Source organism: Myotis daubentonii, chromosome 7, assembly GCF_963259705.1.
Source record: "Myotis daubentonii chromosome 7, mMyoDau2.1, whole genome shotgun sequence".
In the NCBI taxonomy this organism is placed as follows: domain Eukaryota; kingdom Metazoa; phylum Chordata; class Mammalia; order Chiroptera; family Vespertilionidae; genus Myotis; species Myotis daubentonii.
In genome coordinates this window covers 54,315,007-54,333,520 of record NC_081846.1, presented here as the reverse complement: position 1 = coordinate 54,333,520, position 18,514 = coordinate 54,315,007, and the positions used below count along the sequence as shown (strand labels likewise).

The window sequence follows — 18,514 nt, the reverse complement described above, 5'->3', positions numbered from 1 at the left end:
TCAACAGGTAATCAGTTATTTTATATTGATGCTAGGGAAATAAAATGAGGGTTACTTTAGAATTTGATCTAGAAAAATAGTAGCTTTGACATAGGGACAGAGGAAGAAACATCAAGAAGGCAGAAGGAGAAATTGACTAGAAGGTTCCTCATATCCTGTGTGACCAGCAGGACATGCAGGCTACCATCCATCTCCCGGTATATTGATTCAACAAATCTCAATAAGGGGTTGGGTCCCTAGTGGCTTTGAAATCAGAGAGACTGGATTTGAGCTCAGGTCTAATTCTCCCTCTGAAGCCTTGGGAAAATTATCGAATCTTTCAAAACCTCACTTTTTTAAACCTATAAAATGAGAATAAAAGCATTATCTAGCCCATAGGGATTTTCCATGATTAAATGAGATAACATATGTAAAGTGCTTAGCTCAGGATTAAAATTCAGGAAGCCCTATGTGCTGGGCATTCAGGCACAAAAATGAATAGAAAGTCTCTCCTTTGAATACTGAGCAGTGGTGCTGAAATTAAATAAATGCCATTTAGTTTCACCATGTTCATATCCCAAACGATCCTAATAAGAGCATCACATTGAAAAAATATCTATTAAATATCTATTGTACTTGTACAATCTGATCATTTGCTAAGTGCTAGTGAACATTACTTTTTTCTCATCGACATGTCTAATACCATCCATAGCATCTATAGTGGGAGTCAGCTGTATGGAGGGAAAGTGTTGAAGTTAGTGGACTTAGAGGATTTGTGAAAGGTGATGTTTTTCTGATTACCATATACAAGATGCATTATAGCACATAATCACAATAGTCAGATTTGCCTTCTCAGTAGAAGAAACATCAAGGTACTTCAAGTGGCCTCTGAAAAATGCATTGCCATCACTTTTTTTCTATGGCTGGAGCTTGTAGAATTTACTCTAAGATCAGAGTGTCAGATGACCAAATTTTTCTTAAGGAAGTTATTAATGTACTAGAGGCCCATTGTATGAAAATTCATGCACTGGAGGGGGATCCCTCAGCCTGGCCTGCCCCCTCTCATAGTCCAGGAGCCCTCAGGGGCAGGAGGCGACTGGCAATCAGGGGAAGGTGACACCCCATCACACCTCTGCTGCTGCCACTGCCGGCAGTGCAAGCCTTGGCTGGCCCTGGTTACCTGAGCCTCGGGAGGCCCTGGATGGCTGGGCAGCCACCATTCGAGGCTTGCCTGTGCCTCGGGCCGGCCCTGGGCAGCTGGGAGGCTGGAGGGACTAGGGGATTTCAGAGGCAGGCACGCGGAGTGGCCGGGCCCATCTGCCACCCTGGTGGGACTGAGGGGACTGGTTTCCACCATCTTGTGGCTGTGGGCACCGCCATCTCTGTGATGGTGTGAGAGTCAATTAGCATATTCCCTCTTTATTAGATAGGATTTTCAAAGGTCTACTCTGAAAGGCCAACCAAATGACACAATGCACATTTCTCAGAATAGTAATAATTTGGGGAAAAAAGGAAACAATTTAATGGGGCAGGTGTTGTCTGTTATGAGTCTAGCACCTCACTTCCTCATCCCCCACCTTTTCACTCTACTCCATCCATAGTGGCTTCCTGCTGTTCCACAGACACATAGGCCCATTCCTGCCTTAGGGACCTTGAACTTGCTGTACTCTCAGCCTGTAATGCTCTCCTCAGATATGCCCAAGGCTTGCTATTACCTCCCTTTCTTCAGATCTTTGTTTAAATTAGTCTTTCTTCCCCAGACCAATACTTCCATCCCCTCCCCCCAACACACACACTCACATACACACACCACCACCACCACCACCACCACCACTAGTTTACACTGACAGATTCACTCTGCCTTCACCCTGTAAGAGCCAGCAGATTTAGCACACACAGGAAGCCGGCACCAAACAGGATGTCAAGGCTGTTGTATTCTTTCATGAAATGGAAATTGCTTTATCATTATCTTTTCTGACTATAGTCACTCCCTCTTCCCTCATTAGGACTGTTCGGGCAATAAACAAGACTAGTACCATAATGATCAAACAAGATTTTCAAGGTTTTTTATGTCTTACTGTGTCGACTGACATTAAGTCAGTGTAATTCAAAGTGATGAGAAAGAATAGAAAGGTGGAAACTTCTGAACTGTATAGATAAATGACCCACAGGACCGTGAAACATGCAAAACTTGAAGCAAAGTTCTGGTTTCTCCTGAACACTACTCAAAATAGTTGTAGTAAGACATCAATGGAAGGTGTTACAGTGAAAACTAAGAGTGACTAGTTTGCGTTAGGAAGAAAACTGATTCGAGAACATCAGCATTTGAGGAAGTTGGAAGCTCTAATAATGAATCATTCAAGAACTTTCCAGAAAAATTTATAAGCAATGCTACTCTCTGTGCCAAGTGTTTGTCTTCATTTGAGAAAAAATGATCATTGGAAAACAAAACTAAGATAGAAATTGCCCTTTCCAGCATTCGCCAGGCAAAACTTTCAAGAGTGTGAGACAAGTGTTATTACAGTACCTGCCTCTAGGACTGTTAAAATAATAATAAAAAAAAGTTGAAAATACATAAAGAATAATAATTACAAATGCTTACAGAGTTCGTACAGTGTTCTGGGCTGTTCTAGGGATTGTATACAACTTATTCTCATCCCCATTTTACAGGTAAGGAAACTGAGGCACACATAGGCCTGGACAATAACTGTATTCAAGTCCATGACTAGTGAATACCAAGCCACATCTGAACTAGACAATGTGGCTGCAAAGCTTGTCATTATGACCATTCTTCTAAACAGTCCAAGTATCTGGGAAAGTGACTACACATAGTAAATGCTATGTTGGCAGTTTTTGTGAATTAGTGTAGATGAATTACACTTTATGGAAGTGTTCGTATTCAAAGTTTGAAACTAATACCAATAAGCAGGTTGGTAGTAACATTTGGACTTGGGTCATTGAGTAGGTTACCTTAGAACATAATTTGTTCAAGTGCTACTTAGTCAAAGGGATACCAATTCTTCCTAAAAACCCTACAGTGTTCTCTCTAGACTCTTATTCAGAATGGCAACTCTGTGACTTCCTGGAAAGGAGCTTCTACCACCCTCATTCTCTCTTCCCTCCTATTTCCAGTAACTCTCATTATCTCTTTCTTTTTAAACTCATAAATAGTTTTCATGGGAGCTTTATAACAGGCTTCTTTCCTTCCTTTCTCTTTTTCATGTTTCCAAGATTTAAAACAGAACACAATCCTGAACAATTCAGCGCCTGCATACACATTTTCAAAACAGTATGAAGTTGTCCAATGAGAAGATTCAGTGATTCCTCCTCTGCAGCAAAAGCCACCATAGAGCTCATTTCCCCTTCTATCTGTCCCTTGCACCACTCTTCAATCCTTTCCTTGGCTCTCAGAGTGACCAGTGGGCCTGGCCTGTGCCTCAGATCCTTGTCTTCTTACTCCTTAGGGATTTTGTTTTCATCTCTTCTCCCTCAGCACCTATTCAATTTCTATTCACTGCTTACTCCTGCCTTGTTCTTAAGCTTGCACAGGGTGTGCCGATCCTAAAAACTATTTACCTGACCCTGCTGCTTCCTCAAGCCATCTCTTCTCAAGTAAACAGTCCACATCTGTGGCCTTTATTTTCTCAGGGCCCCTCCTTGTGCCTCTGGATCAGTCCCTTACTACTTACGTCATTTCTCTCTCCTTATCATCTTTAATACTTATTTGCTATACCAAAAAGTTTGCCAATTAATCAAATAATTTTACATCATTATTAAAATATTTACTCTGAACAGCCTTATCTTAAATAGACTATAAGTAAGCTGGAAGAATGAGTTTATTTTACCTTTATCAAACAGCAGCTAGCACTGTGCTCTGGTGATAGGAGGTACACATAATCTAGTACTGGGTGACTCAACTTTATATTTATGAATGTAAGTATTTTTATCAGAATAAAGCAATGTTAAAAATCTTTCATCAACAAATATTTTTTTTTTTCCCGCATGAGCTCTAAGATAATCCCTTTAATTCACCAAATACTTGTCAGGTTGAATTGGATTGAAGAGTCCAGTTGGAATCTTAGAACAGGACCTTATTTGGAAATAGGGATTTGCAGATGTAGTAGTTAAGATGTGGTCAGACTGAATTAGGGTGGGCCCTACGTGCAATGACTGATGTCCTTACAAGAAGGCACCTGAAGACATACTTTTGCTGACTTGGAGATAGATAAGACCATGGGGAGACACAGAAGAAAGAAGGCCCTGTGGAGATGGAAGCAGAATTTGGAGCCATACAGCTACAAGCCAAGAAACACCAATGATTGCCAGGCAAAATATTCAAGGACGCGAGACAAGTGTTATTACAGTACCTGTCTCTAGAACTGGTAAGATAATTTAAAAAGTTGAAAATATATAAAGAATAATAATTACAAATGCTTACAGAATTCTTCCAGTGTGCTGGGGTGTTCTAGGGACTGTATACAACTTATTCTCATCCCCATTTTACAGGTAAGGAAACTGAGGCACACATAGGCATGACAATAACTGGGCTCAAGTCCATGACTAGTGAGCACCAAGCCACATCTGAACTAGACAATGTGGCTGCAAAGCTTGTCATTATGACCATTCTTCTAAACAGTCCAAGTATCTGGGAAGGTGACTACACAGAGTAAATGCTATGTTGGCAGTTGTTGTGAATTAGTGTAGATGCATTACACCTTATGGGAGTGTTTGTATTCAAAGTTTGGTAGGTCACATTAGAACGTAATTTGTTCTAGTGCTACTCAGTCAAAGGGGTACCATTTCTTCCTAAAAACCACCAGAAGCTAGGAAGAGGCCAGGAAGGATTATTCTCTGGAGTCTTCAGAGGAAGCATGGCCCTCTCAACACCATGATTTTGAACTTCTAGCCCTCATAACTGTGAGAGAATACGTTTTTGTTATTTTAAGCCACCCAGTTTGTGGTAGCTTGTTCTGGTTGCCCTAGGGAGCTAGTATAAGCACTCACTGTGTTCTTCAATGTTTAAGGCACTAGCCATAAGAATGAGTAGAACATGAAAACTCCTGCCTCAGAAAGCTTACATTCTAATGGGGGGAGACATAGGAACATATAGTAAGTAAATAATGCACATGTTAGGTGGTAAGTGCCATGGAGAAAATAGAGTAGGGAAGGAGTGACAGGTCTGGGGACACTGCTGTGATAAACGGTATGTATGGTGAGGGAAGGCCTCACCGATAAGGTGGCATTTTAGCAGATACCGAAAGAAACTGAGGGGGTGAGCAATGGACAGGCCCAAGGAAGAGGAATCTTGGCAGAAAGAGCAGCAAGAATAAAACCTCTAAGTCATGAGTGAGAAAAGGGAAGAGAGTAGGAGAGGAACTCAGAGAGGCAAGGCAGTGGAGCTCAGGTTACAAGGGCCTTGTTAGTCATTATAAGGACTCTGGTGTTTATTCTGAGGGAGATGGGAAGCCGTGGGATGGATCTGAGCAGAGGAGGATGTAATCTGACTTATGTGTAAAAATGATCACTGTATTAGCTTTCTATTGCTGTGTAACAAATGATCACCAATGTAGAGGTGAATCCAATGTAAACATTAGCTCAGAGTGCTGTAGGTCGGAATTCCAGCCTGGCATGGTTGGGCTCTCTGCTCAGGGTCGCAAGGTTGAAATCAAGGTGTTGGCCGAGCTGAGTTCTCACCTGGAGGTGCTGGGGGAAAAGCTGCTTCCAAGTTCAGCAGGTTGTTGGCAGGATTCAGGTCCACATGGCTGTAGGACTGAGGGCCCTGTTTCCTGCTGGCTGCCAGCCTGGGCTTGCTCTCATCTCCTAGAGGCCACCCACATTCCTTGCCATAGGGTTGCTTCCATCTTCCAAGCCAGCAGTGGTCTGTCAAATCTTTTTGTGCCTCAAATCTTTAACTACCCCTCCCGTGAGCAGCCAGAAAAAAGGGCTCATGTGATTAGATCGGGCCTTTCTTAAAGTGGAGTGTACCATAGAACATAACCTTATTACCAGAAACAAACTCAACATATTCCCAATCTCAGAGATTAGGCAGGGATTAGTACATGGGGGAAGGCAGAAAAATTTGGGAGCCATTTAAAGTTCTTCCTACCACAATCACCTTGACTGTTGTGTTGAAAACATACTGTAGGAAGGTAGGAAAAGAAATAGGGAGATTTTTACGATAATTCAGATGAAAGGTGATGGTGTCTTGGACTAGGGTGGTAGCAGTGAAGGTGGTAAGATATGGTCAAATTCTGAAAGAATCTGAAGGAAGAAGTGATAGGATTTGCTGACCTTTGGATATTGAGTGTGAATGATAGGGAGGAGTTAAGGAGCATGAATGAAAGAGAGAAGTTAAGGAGCATGAATGAAAGAGAGGAGTTAAGGAGAACTGCATGGACTTGTGCTTCAGCAACTGGAAAAATGGAATTGCTATTTGCTAAGAGACAAGCTGTGCTAAGGGAGGAACAGGTTTGGGGGATAAAAACTTTTGGGAGATGCTACTTGAGATGCCAAAAACACCCAAATGGGGTTGTCCACATAGTAGTTGCATATATACAATAGAGTTCAGGAAAAGAGTCTGGCCTGGAGCTATACATTTTGGCATTATCAGGTTGTAGATGGGGTTTAAGGCCATGGGATGAATGAGATCACCTAGTGGAAAGAGGGAAGGAGTTCCAGGATGGAGCCCTGGAGAGTGGTTCAAGGTTAGAAGTCAGACACAAGGAGGAACTCCCAAGGAGAATGAAAGGGAGCATGTAGAGAGGTGGACGGCAACTAGGAGAGAGGGGAACCCCAGAGGGTGCTGAGAAGGGGGATGATCAACTGACAGGGCATGAGAGACTCAGAGGAAAAGCTGAGCTCTGGACTTAGTAACATAGAGGTTAGGGACCTTGATGAGAACAGAGCTGTTTTAGTGGCTGGGTGACCATAAGCCTTACTCCAGTGGGTTTAGGAGGGAGCCAAGAGAGAAACTGCAGACAGTGATATTAAACTCTTTGAGGAGTTTGTGGTAAGGAAAGCAAGGAAAGAGACTGGGAGATTGGTAGGGATGTGAGGACCAAAGAGGACCTTCCTTCTTTCCTCCCTTCCTCCCTCCCTCCCTGCCTGCCTGCCTTCCAGGATGTGAGAGATTACAACATGTTTATAGAGAGAGGGGAAATGGAGATGCAGCAGGCAGGGCAAATAGCTGGAGCCATGTCTTTGAGTAAGCAAAAGGGGGTTGGGTCTGTGCACAAAGGAGGACTGGCCTTGGACAGGTGCTGGGAGAGTTCATCCATTGCCCTGGGAGAGGCAGTGCAGGTGAGTGCACAGGCTGCAGGGAATTGAGAAAGCTCTCTTCTGATGGCTTTAATTTTCTCATGAAGACAAAAAGCAAGGTCATCAGCTGAGAAAGAACATAGTGGGGCTGGGGGGCTGGAAGCTTAGGAAGAGGAGAGACAGGAGAGAGTCCATCAGGAGAGAGGGCTAGTGAGCAAGTGGGGAATATGGGGCATTGCCAGACAGTACCAAGGGGCCACTTGATGGTGGGTTATGGATTTTATTTTCAATGCAGTCAAGCCATTTTCATGCAGATTAATTTCTTCCTTCTTGGAAATTTTACAACAAAGATTTGTCATCAATTAGGTTATTTTTCTCCATGTCATATTAAACAGGAGGTAGCTTCTAGATATTGTGAAGTTATTCTGTTTGCCTTTATTTATTTATTTACTTATTTTATTTTGTATTATGGCCATGAATTATTTTAAGTCCTACTTTCCTGGGTCGACTTTTGGAGATCTAGTTTTTGCCATGTATTTTTGAACTTTGTCCATTTTATTTTATGTTGACTGTGCCACATTTTCCATTATGAATTGACATGATAAAATATGACATAATAATGATATAATGATAAAATATTACCGTTTATATGTGCTTTTTATGAGCAATTTTAGAGTAATTTCCCTCAGATGTTTCTGACCCACTCTATTGTCTCAGATTTATATCTTAAATGATGTAAAATCAAATCTTCCTTATTCTTTATCACTTTGAATGCCAAGAGAAAGCAAGTGCTGGCCCCAAAATATCCTCAGGATAAAAAAAAAAAGGCAGCATCAAAACACTCTGTTTTGCAATAAACTCATGTGGTTAAGAAAGAAAGTGAGAAGAGGGGAAGGAGAGGGTTATATGCTCATATTCTTTGGAGATAGGAGCTGCCTTGACATCTATTTACTTTACTATATGTATGTGTATATATATATATATATATATATATATATATATATATATACACACTTGAGAGAGAGAGATTTGTTGTTCTACTCATTTACGCATTCATTAGTTTATTCTTGCATGTGCCTGGACCAGGGATCAAACCTGCAACCTTGGTATATCTGGATGGTGCTCTAACCAACTGAGCTACCTGCAACCTTGGTATATCTGGATGGTACTCTAACCAACTGAGCTACTATTTCCTTTTGTTAGCAAACTAAAATTTTTAATGTAATGATCAAAGGGTGGTTATAAAGTATATCCTATGCCTTCACAGACCACCCCCAATCTTTTAGAATTCCTAATTCAACTTAGGTAGTTAACTTTCCTCTTCAACCTTCCTTTTCCAAGTGCTAAGGAAAGAGTTTCCTCCTTGTCCCAGAAAGATGAGTCTTGATTAATCTAGTCCAAGCTTGGTAATTCATTCCCTTTGCCAATGATCCGTTTTGAAGTGGACAAGTGACACAAATCTGGCCAACAAGACATGAAGGAAAGTTATCTTGGGCTGAAGGACTTCTGAAATGTCTTTTTTCCCTGATAAAACAGATTGTCTCCCTGATAAGATAGCATCCCTTCTGCTTGTGAAGCAGCTGTGTGAGCAAATGATGTGTTGTTGCAGCAGCCACACTTGCCCCTAGAGGACAGCTTGAGAACAAAAGCCAACAGCCTGAGAATGGCAAAGCTGAAAGACAGAGCGAACCTGGGTCCTTGAGGAGGTTGTCGGATCACTGCGCTGTCTTACTTCTGCACTTCCAATTATATAGCATGCTAATAATATCCCAATAAGAAAAAGGAACATTTAATACATGTTGAGGAGTTAATAAGTATGGCATCCGGCCTCTATAGGCCAAAGTTCAAACCCTTGCTCAGCTTTTCTGTTACTTGTAGCCAAACACTGACACACTCCTCATACAGAACCAGGGGATGTGAATTGTTGAGCACTACACATTTGGTGAACTGCACACCTGGGACCCAGTCCCATGGCTCCAGGATTGGAAGGTGTGTGTTTAGGCCTATAAATTATTAACTCTTTGAGTTTGGTTGTTTTCTGTGCAGGCTTGCCTGGGCAGCATTTATCATTTGCTTTTTAATGTTTCCATTGCACTTAGATCATTTAATGGAGAGACATTTAGCACTTTTTATCATAGTTGATGCTTACGTTTCCTTTAAACTTGTGAATTGAGGACAACGGTCTTACCTATCCTTTTTATATCTTTGGTGACCACCAAAGTGCCTGGCCTATAGAAAATGCTCAATAACCATGTGCTGACTTGGAGAATTACTTTCTATTGACATGTGTGTGCTGGGTGCACGATGCAGAAGGCCCTCCTGAGCTGGGCAGTGGGAAGGGGAAGCAGATTCTTTAGGAAGAGGAGTTAGGTCAGAGGAACCTAGTAGATTAGCTCTTGTCAAAAGGACACAGTCATGCGGACACGAGAAAATTCTGCACTTTGATGATCCAGCAAGCATTTAGGGAGTCATCCCTGTCTCTACTCTTCCTCATTCTTTTTCTCTTTTTAAGGGTAGTAGAGATTGACTTATTTATTTATTTACTTATTTTTAATCCTCACCTGAGGATATTTTTCCATTGATTTTTAGAGAGAGTGGAAGAGAGAGGGAAAGACAGAGAGAAATATCAATGTGAGAGAAACACATCGATTGGTTGCCTCCTGCACTCGCTTGGGACCAGGGCCTGGGCCAGAGAGGAGCCTGCAACCAAGGAACATGCCCTTGACTGTGCCCTTGACCAGAATTGAACCTGGGACCCTTTGGTCTGCAGACCGTTGCTTTATCCACTGAAGCCAAACAGGCTAGGGCTTCCTCACTCTTCATGTTCCCATACATTATGACTTACCATCAAAATACATCTTACTTTTTTTTTTTTTAACATCTCCAGTGCTGTCACCCCCTCCAATCTGCCATCTCTCACCTGGACAAACCAACCTTCACCCCCTGCCGCCATTATCTACACAGGGTCAGAGACATATTATAGAAACGGAAATAAGAGCCTGCCACACTCATGCTTAGAGTCAAGAGAAATGCCTCTCTGTGTCCCTCTGTCCTCTCTATCACACTATTTTTGTCCTAGCAGCTATTACTGTCTGAAATTACTCATGTGCTTGCCTACTACCCATTGCCCCATAAATTATAAAGGTCCATGGTAGCAGGCTCCTCATCTCTACTGTTTAGGACCAGATCCCTGCACCTTCCATAACACCTGCCATGCAGGGAGCATTTAATACATGTTGAGGAGTTAACAAATATGGCATCTGGCCACTATAGGCCTTAGCCTTGAAGAGGTTTTAAATGGAATTAAATAACAAAGAAAAGCCACAGGGAAATGAAGCTGCCGGTTAAACTCATGGACCTGAGCTTGAGCAGGTGGGGTTTTAAAACAACTGGGAAAACAAGAAGAGGAGATTTCAGCCCTACAAAGATGGTATTAAGATGACAGGAGCCATCAAGACAGTTTTGTGGGACCCAGTGTGAAGTCAGAGAAGGGATGGGTGATAGTATCCACCTGATACCCACCCCGTAGACTTCCTCTTTCTCCCTCATACGTCCTGTATCAGAGTGGCCCCCAGATGTCATTATTAAAGTCCCTGCTGGCTTTGGCTCTGCTTTAAATTACCTCTGCTTTTTGGGCCTTAGATGCTGAATTGTGTGACTTTGGTTCACTTCCCCAGGGAACCAAATAATGAAAAAATGTGCACGTTAATGTGTACTCTTAACTAAAGCAAATGGTTTATCATTAAATTAAAAAAAAAACCTTCCTAGGAAGTTATAATTTTGAAGTGCAATATAAAACTTCAAATACAGTACTTGGCAAAAATAAAACAGCTAACTCTGAAGTTCCAGTTTTGTGGTTTCAGTTTACTCTAGGTTGAGAGACACACCTCTATTGGAAGTCACATTGGAGCTATGAAGACTAAAGGTAAAAATATTTACAAGCTACTGATTTACAACAATGAAAGTCTAAGCATCAAGCCATAAAGCAATGATTTATCATTAACTTAAAAAACTCTCATCAAAGCATTTTTTTCACACAGTTACTTATGGGAACCAGCAGCCTGAAGGAGGGCTAGAAGTCAAAAGACTTGGATTCCCAAGGTCTAGTACTTACAAAGCCCCAACTTCTATGCTTCAGTTTCTTCAGTGTATAAAGTCAGGCTATTAATACCTCTTTCTGATGTGGTTGTTTCATGAAGATCAAATGAAATAATACAACATCCATTGGAAACAAAGCAAGTGTAATTCAGTGCAAGAAGTACATCTGGAACTACTACTACTACTAAAAACACTAAATAAGTCCAGTCAAAAGTGTGGGGTATCAGTCCTGGGCTGGAAGGCGTTGCCTATCTACAGCTTATATAGGAAAGGAGGCAGCAACAGCCGGTGCTTTTCCTCAGAACACTTAGCATCCAGGGATTAGCAGTCATGACATTATAATACAGGTATATGAGTGGGAATTTGTAACGTTTATGCAAATATGGCCTCATTAATTTTATACTTGATCACTAACGGAATGATTTGGGTTCAAGAGCACCAGCTCTAGAGTCACATTGCCTAATTCTAACTCGGTGCAACTTAGAGCAAGTTCCTTAGCTTTTCTGGTAGCCAGCCTCCAAGATGGCCCCAGTAATCTCCGCCACTAGCACCCATGCCCTTGTGTAATGCCCTCTCACATTGCAGCAGGGTTGCTCTGTGTGACCAACAGAATACAACAGACATGATGGTTGTATAGCATTGGTCACACTTCTGAGGCGAGGTCATAAAAGGCACTGCAGCCTCCTACATGGATCCTTCATTCTAAGGCAGTGGTTCTCAACCTGTGGGTCGCCAACCTGTGGGTCGCAACCCCTTTGGGGGTCGAACGACCCTTTCACAGGGGTCGCCTAAGACCATCGGAAAACACATATATAATTACATATTGTTTTTGTGATTAATCACTATGCTTTAATTATGTTCAATTTGTAACAATGAAAATACATCCTGCATATCAGATATTTACATTATGATTCATAACAGTAGCAAAATTACAGTTATGTAGTAGCAACGAAAATAATTTTATGTTTGGGGGTCACCACAACATGAGGAACTATATTAAAGGGTAGCGCCATTAGGAAGGTTGAGAACCACTGTTCTAAGGGAAGCCAGTTGTCCTGGTACCCTATAGAGAGGCCCACATGGTGGGGAGCTGAGGCCTGTAGCTATTTACAGCAATGTGAGAGAGCTTGAGAGTGGATCCTGTAGCCCCAGTCAAGCTTTCAGATAATACTTTGCCTGCAACCTCCTGACAGACCTTGACCAGAGCCACCCAGCTAAGCTGCTGCCAAATTCCTGACACAACTATGACGTAACAAATGTTTGTTGTGTTAAGTTCTGGGGTAATTCATTGTGCAGTAATAAATCATTAAAGCAACTTCTCAGTTTCTGAAAACCATCTGTAAAAATGGGGATGATAATAGTATCCTTTTCAAAGGGTTATTGTAAGAATCAAATGAGAAGTATATTAAAAGCCCTCAGCCCCATACCTGGCACACAATGTTGGCTGTTATTACATCTTTGCATACCTTCTTTTCCACAAGCAAGGTGATCCCACATGCATTTACAGTCACAGTCCCTGTAGGCCTTAGCACTTTGTTAAATCATAAAATTTCAAGTATATAGATCCAGCTCTAGTCAGTCCCTTTCTATGGCTTTCTCTAAAACCATCAATTGGGCAAAGAGTCTTCCCTTTTTCTCTCTAATCCCTTTTGGGATGAGCAGCAAGATGTCTAAGAGAGAAAAATCAAAGGCACATGCCATGGCCAGGGAACCAAATGCCAAATGAGCCGGCCTGAAAAAGACCAACCCATTGACCTTATGAACACTCAACAATGGCTGACAATAGTTAACTGAGCTAACTGGAGTCAATGCGAGCTTTCACAGAGCTCACTGTTTAGAAATTGCCCCTGAAATATACAAAGCTTTCATTCAGGCTTATTTCTGTGCTGGTAAGCCTGGAATAGATGCTGAACTTCCTCAGGCAAACTTCATAGATGTTATCTTTCTTTCTTTGATTATTCCTGTCTCCTTCACATTTGGGTTTTCTTTTGTTACTGATGGATGGGTGAGCAGTCAAATTTCTTATGCACTGCAGAAAGGTATTGAGGAAATTTACTGCTAAAGCAGTGCAAAGGAAAAAAGAACATCTATGTTTCTATTCCATAGTAAAACTCAGTAATAAAATCATTTGACAAATAATAAAATGAAGTAATAAAACCATGTGACAAACATTTTAAAAACTCAGCCAATCATATAATTTAAAGAGGGAAATAAAGAGATCAAAGTACTGAATGAGAAGGTTCTATTGCCACTAAGCCATGAGGACTTCTATAATCCATTATGAGTACAATATATGTTTTACTGCTGATTCTCTGGGAAAAGAATGTTTAAATATGTAATATTCCTTTTAGGAGGATATTTTAGAAATTTAAAACAAAATACAATCCTTTTTTTGTACATAAAAAAGGAGGTGAACTTTTAATTTTGCTTAGTGAATGCATAATTCCTGACATCAAGGAGTTTTTATTCTGAAAAAGATATAACATTAGTATTAAGTAGGCTTCCCCCCCACACACACACACACACACACTCATTTTCCACCCCCTTTCTGGGTGTGTCTAGTTCTGCTGAAGTCATCCTTTCATATGGAAACACTTAACCTTCTCTTAAACCAGTCTCTCAGGGAATGAAATTGAGTTTGCTCATTTCTTCCTCCTTACTTTTGGCTGTTTATTTCTTTGCTTTCCACATAATCTAGCATTTTGTTTTGTTTTTCTATCAAATTATTCTTTCATTCCTTCCTTTTCTCTCTTTTTTCCTTTCCTTCCCATTTGTATTTCCACTCTCCTGCCTCACCTCCTCTCTTCCTTCCAGGTATGTGTTTGATTTTAAACCTAGATTGATGATATGAAAGACATTTTTGGGGTAATAACTCTGAATTCTTTGTAATAATGCAATCTCTTACAGTGGCACAGCCCAGGAAAGGTATGGCTGATTTAGCAAAAATTCTGTGTCAAGGCAGGAATTGAAACATGGTGAGTTCCCTTTTCTCCTCAAATATGTAAACTGTAAATGCCATTTAAGAAATATGAGGAGCCCTGGCCGGTGTGGCTCAGTTGGTTGAGCATCCTCCCAAACACCAAGAGTTCAGTGGTTCAATTCCCAGTCAGAGCACCTGCCTGGGTTGCAGGCTCAATCCCCAGTAGGGGGCATGCAGGAGGCAGCTGATCAATGTTTCACTCTTATTGATATTTCTCTCTCTCCCTTCATCTCTCTCTAAAATCAATGAAAAAAACATATTCTTAAAAAATATATGAGGAGACAACTTCACTGGTGGTATAAATAAAGCACAAAATGAAACCACATCTCCACCCAGTTTCCCAAGAGTTGTCCTTAGCCAAGCTCCCCTTACTTCCTGTGTTCCCAAAGAGCAAAGCCTAATCATCCACATTTCTGAGTAGCTCTTTACATTATAGGCTCTACATTCTGGTCTGCACCACCAGTCTCCGGGGACACGTCCCTTGATTTCCCTCCAACCTTGCTCCACTTAAACTCACCTTCCTACTGTCATGCCCAAGGGTTCAGGCATGCCCAGAATTCTCCAGCAGTTCTTCATCCCCTACAGGTTAAAATCATATCCTTTTCCTGCTGCCCACCTTCCTCTCTTGCTCAGAGTCCTTTTATAATCCCAGATTAGAGCATGTGATCTGGTGTCTCTGTGTTGACACGAAAGGCATTCACATTCTTTCTAGAAAAACCTGACCTCCAGAGCCTGGTGTTAACCATTCAAGCCTCCCTGCATAGGAAGCTTCTTGGGAGAGTTTTCCTCATACGTTCCCAGAAAGATCCTTCTAACCCCAGGGAAGTTTGCTCAAGCCTCACTAACTTGTCTTCTTGAGTCACATTCATAGGTGAAGACCTGAATTTCTGGGGAAGACCCTATCAGAGAAGATGTTCTTGAGATATTTGTTCAAATTTCATTTGCAGAGAAAAACTAAGTACTCTTTAAGGGAGGGAAATGATAAGACAGCCCCTCCACAGGCTTCAGGAGTCACTCAACAAAACAAAACACTCCAAGTTTTGCCACCAAACCCCTTGGAAGACAGTTTTGTGACCTAAGCCCCTAGGCCAGTGGTCAGCAAACGGCGGCTCGCGAGCCACATGCGACTCCTTGGCCCCTTGAGTGTGGCTCTTCCACAAAATACCACGTCAGGGCATGCACGTACAGTGCGATTGAAACTTCGTGGCCCATGCGCAGAAGTCGGTTTTCGGCCTGGGCGAGTCTATTTTGAAGAAGTGGCCTTAGAAGAAGTGGGGGTACATTCGCTGAGGTCGACCCCTCAGATTGAGGACGTTTTTAGCAAAGGCCAGTTTAGGAGTACCCTAATTAAGTTAATAACAATGTACCTACCTATATAGTTTAAGTTTAAAAAATTTGGCTCTCAAAAGAAATTTCAATCGTTGTACTGTTGATATTTGGCTCTGTTGACTAATGAGTTTGCCGACCACTGCCCTAGGCCATTTCACTGCCATCCCAAGTGGCTTATCAAAGTAGAGTGCTCTGTCCCCTAAGGCAAGTTCTGGTAATTACAGGTTTACCTATCCTTCCTGAGCCATGTGGTGGCTCAGTGATGTTTTGGTTACTTTGACTTGTTTGCATATGTGTCCCACTAAATTACTACGAACTTCTTGATGTCAGAGTTCTTTACATTTATAAAATTTAACCTTTGTCTTTGCAGCCACTAGTACAGTGCCTGACACATAATGTAAGAGGTGAATATTTGCTTGTATGAATAACCCATTCTTTGGCTTTGTGTGTGTGGTTGTTTAAATATACAAAGTATCATTTTATAAAAAGAGTCAAAGTTCAACAGTTCACGACAGAGTCAAATGTGTGACTGATGCCTGACATGTAACAGTCTAAAATGGTAGTAACCATTGCTTTGAGTCAGTAAAGTCATTATCAATAGGTCAACACATTCAGTTATTTAACCTTTGGCACCTTTGCCCTGGAACTGAAACTGCTGGGCAAACAAGGTTTTTGAAAGCTCTATAAACCAATTCTGAACAGAAATTTGGGTAACACACCCTCAGTATATAAGCACTATCTACACACTTCCTGGCTGACTACACCATCCAGAGTGGATGCTTCAGCTAGCCGCCCAGCATGTGTAACACTGAAATGACAATAAATATTTAAAAGGAAAGTTGGGCCGAGGAGACCCAAGCTAGTTCTTCTCGTGTGCTCACATCGACAGTGCGTGTTCCGTTATATGAATGGAGCAGTTGGCCAAGCTGAAGGAAATGAAGGTGGCTTTAAATGAAAGAACCCACCAAGCATCACTGCTTCTACCCCGCTCTGAATATCATCATGTAGTCCAGCAGCTTCACGATTTAACTCTGAAATTCTTACGTCTATAACTTCGATAAGTGGCCAAACAGTTATGGTCCCGCAACCCACCTCTGAGGGGTTTCCATCATTCCTGAAGGGAAACTACCTGGGGCCCTGTGCTCTGTCTTCTCCAAACTGCATTTTGGGGCCCACACCCCTGTGACATTTGATATCTTTAAACACTGCCTCCTTTCCTTTGAAGACCACAACCACGAACATTTAAAAAATTAATTTAAATTTAATACAAAAAAATCCTAACCCGCCCCCCCGCTCCCCAAATTTCAGGGGGTATGTGTTGCTAATACGCCTGGGGCGCCTCAGCTACAATCTGTCACACGGGTCCCAGCCCCCGACAACATCCCCTGTCCCCCTTCATGTAGTGAAACAGAAGCAGATCCTGGTCTCCAACTGTAGAATCTCGTTCAAAGAGGACAAACTTACTACCTTTGCTCAGCAGAACCGCGGGCACGGTGATGATGGTGATGAGCGCCGCAGCCCCCAGCAGTCCCAGCAGCACCTTCCATTGCGTCTGCAAGCGGTTAGATCAGTCCAGTTAGATCAAGCCCTTCAGCCCCCGTCGGGGTGAAGGGGTCGGGACCTGGGCTTGCACCCTTGGCCATGGGGAGTGGGGGGGGGGGGATACGCTGGCGCCCGGGATCCCACGCGGCGTCCCAGGCGGCCGGGGGGCGCACATTGGGAGGGGGCCCGGTGGGCTGGGAGGGTTGGGAGTGAGCCAGTGGGAGGTTGTAAGAGCGGTCGCCCTTGAACTTGTGACCTCTGAGCTCATTACCCTTTGCTTCTGCTAAGCCTGCAGGTAAGAAGCGCAGTGAGAGTTCTGGCGTGCGTTTTAGGGGTGTCTCTCCGGGTCGTCCGAGGCTCCGCGCCCGGGTCCTAGCCGAACCCCGCAGGTCCCAGAGTGAGAGCAGAGATCTAGAAAGTCCCTTCACCTGTCAGAGGGCCGCCCTGGCGCTGCTGCCTAAGGAGCCCCCTGGTTCCGCTCCGGGGGGTTTGAGGGATCATTTGGGGAGAGTTTGGTGGAGAGGCACCTACACCTCGACCCTGGGGCTGGGGAGCGGGAGGCGCGCTACTCACTCACCTTCATCGTCGGCGGCTCCTCGGAACTGAGCGTCCGTCCAGAGCGGGGAGGCAGCAGAAGTCAGACTCGCCCGGGACGCGCGTCCAGCTCCCCGCTCCCCGCCGGCCCGGAGTCACTCGGCGCTCGCAAGTTTCGGCCCCGAGTTAAACATTAGCGAGGGCCTGGCCCGCTAGGCATAAAAGGCTGCGCGGGGCAAGCTGCGGGGCAAGGCGCGTCGCCTCCGGACACTGGCATCCCGGCCGGGGGGCGCCAGAGAGGCACCTCTCCTGCGCTGTGCGGGGCGCCCGGCGGCAGCCAGGGTGCGCCCCGTGCGGGGGGCCCCGGATCTCGCGGAGCGGGTGTGAGATCCCTATCGGGGATACGCTGGCCCCCGGGATCCCACTCGGCGTCCCAGGCGGCCTACGCCGGGACCTGGGTCTGTTTTGTAAGAAGCCTTGGAGCTGAGCTCCTGCAAGCTCGCTTGGACAGGCAGAGCCCAGAGAGTGCATGGGCTCCGTGCACTCACACAGCTCACTGTGAGCAGCTGCGACTAAAACCCAGGCCTCTCTCTAGCCAGTGAGAGGTGTGTTGGGGAGGAGGGGGGTGTTTAAAGCTTCTGGATGGCAAAGCGAGGGAGAAGGTGAGTGTTCACATATGAATGAAACTTAGAGGCTAAGTATCTGGATTCACCCTCAACAGGGAATTTCTGGCTTGCTTTGCAGGCTTACTTTTTCATCAAGATGCCAAAAATAATAACACTGACTCTGGTGTGG

General features: G+C 43.5%; 1 protein-coding gene across 1 annotated transcript in view; it reads right to left on the bottom strand.

Moving 5' to 3' along the window:
- Positions 1–17,921, bottom strand: part of DPP4 (dipeptidyl peptidase 4) — a 92,377-nt gene extending 74,456 nt beyond the window's left edge. The window contains exons 1-2 of the mRNA XM_059704265.1: positions 17,763–17,921; positions 17,111–17,195 (exon numbers count right to left, since the gene is read on the bottom strand). Of these exons, the coding sequence (XP_059560248.1) occupies positions 17,111–17,195; positions 17,763–17,768 (91 nt within the window). The 5' untranslated portion in view covers positions 17,769–17,921. The remainder of the gene's footprint in view (positions 1–17,110; positions 17,196–17,762) is intronic.
- Between the last annotated feature and the right edge of the window lie 593 nt (positions 17,922–18,514).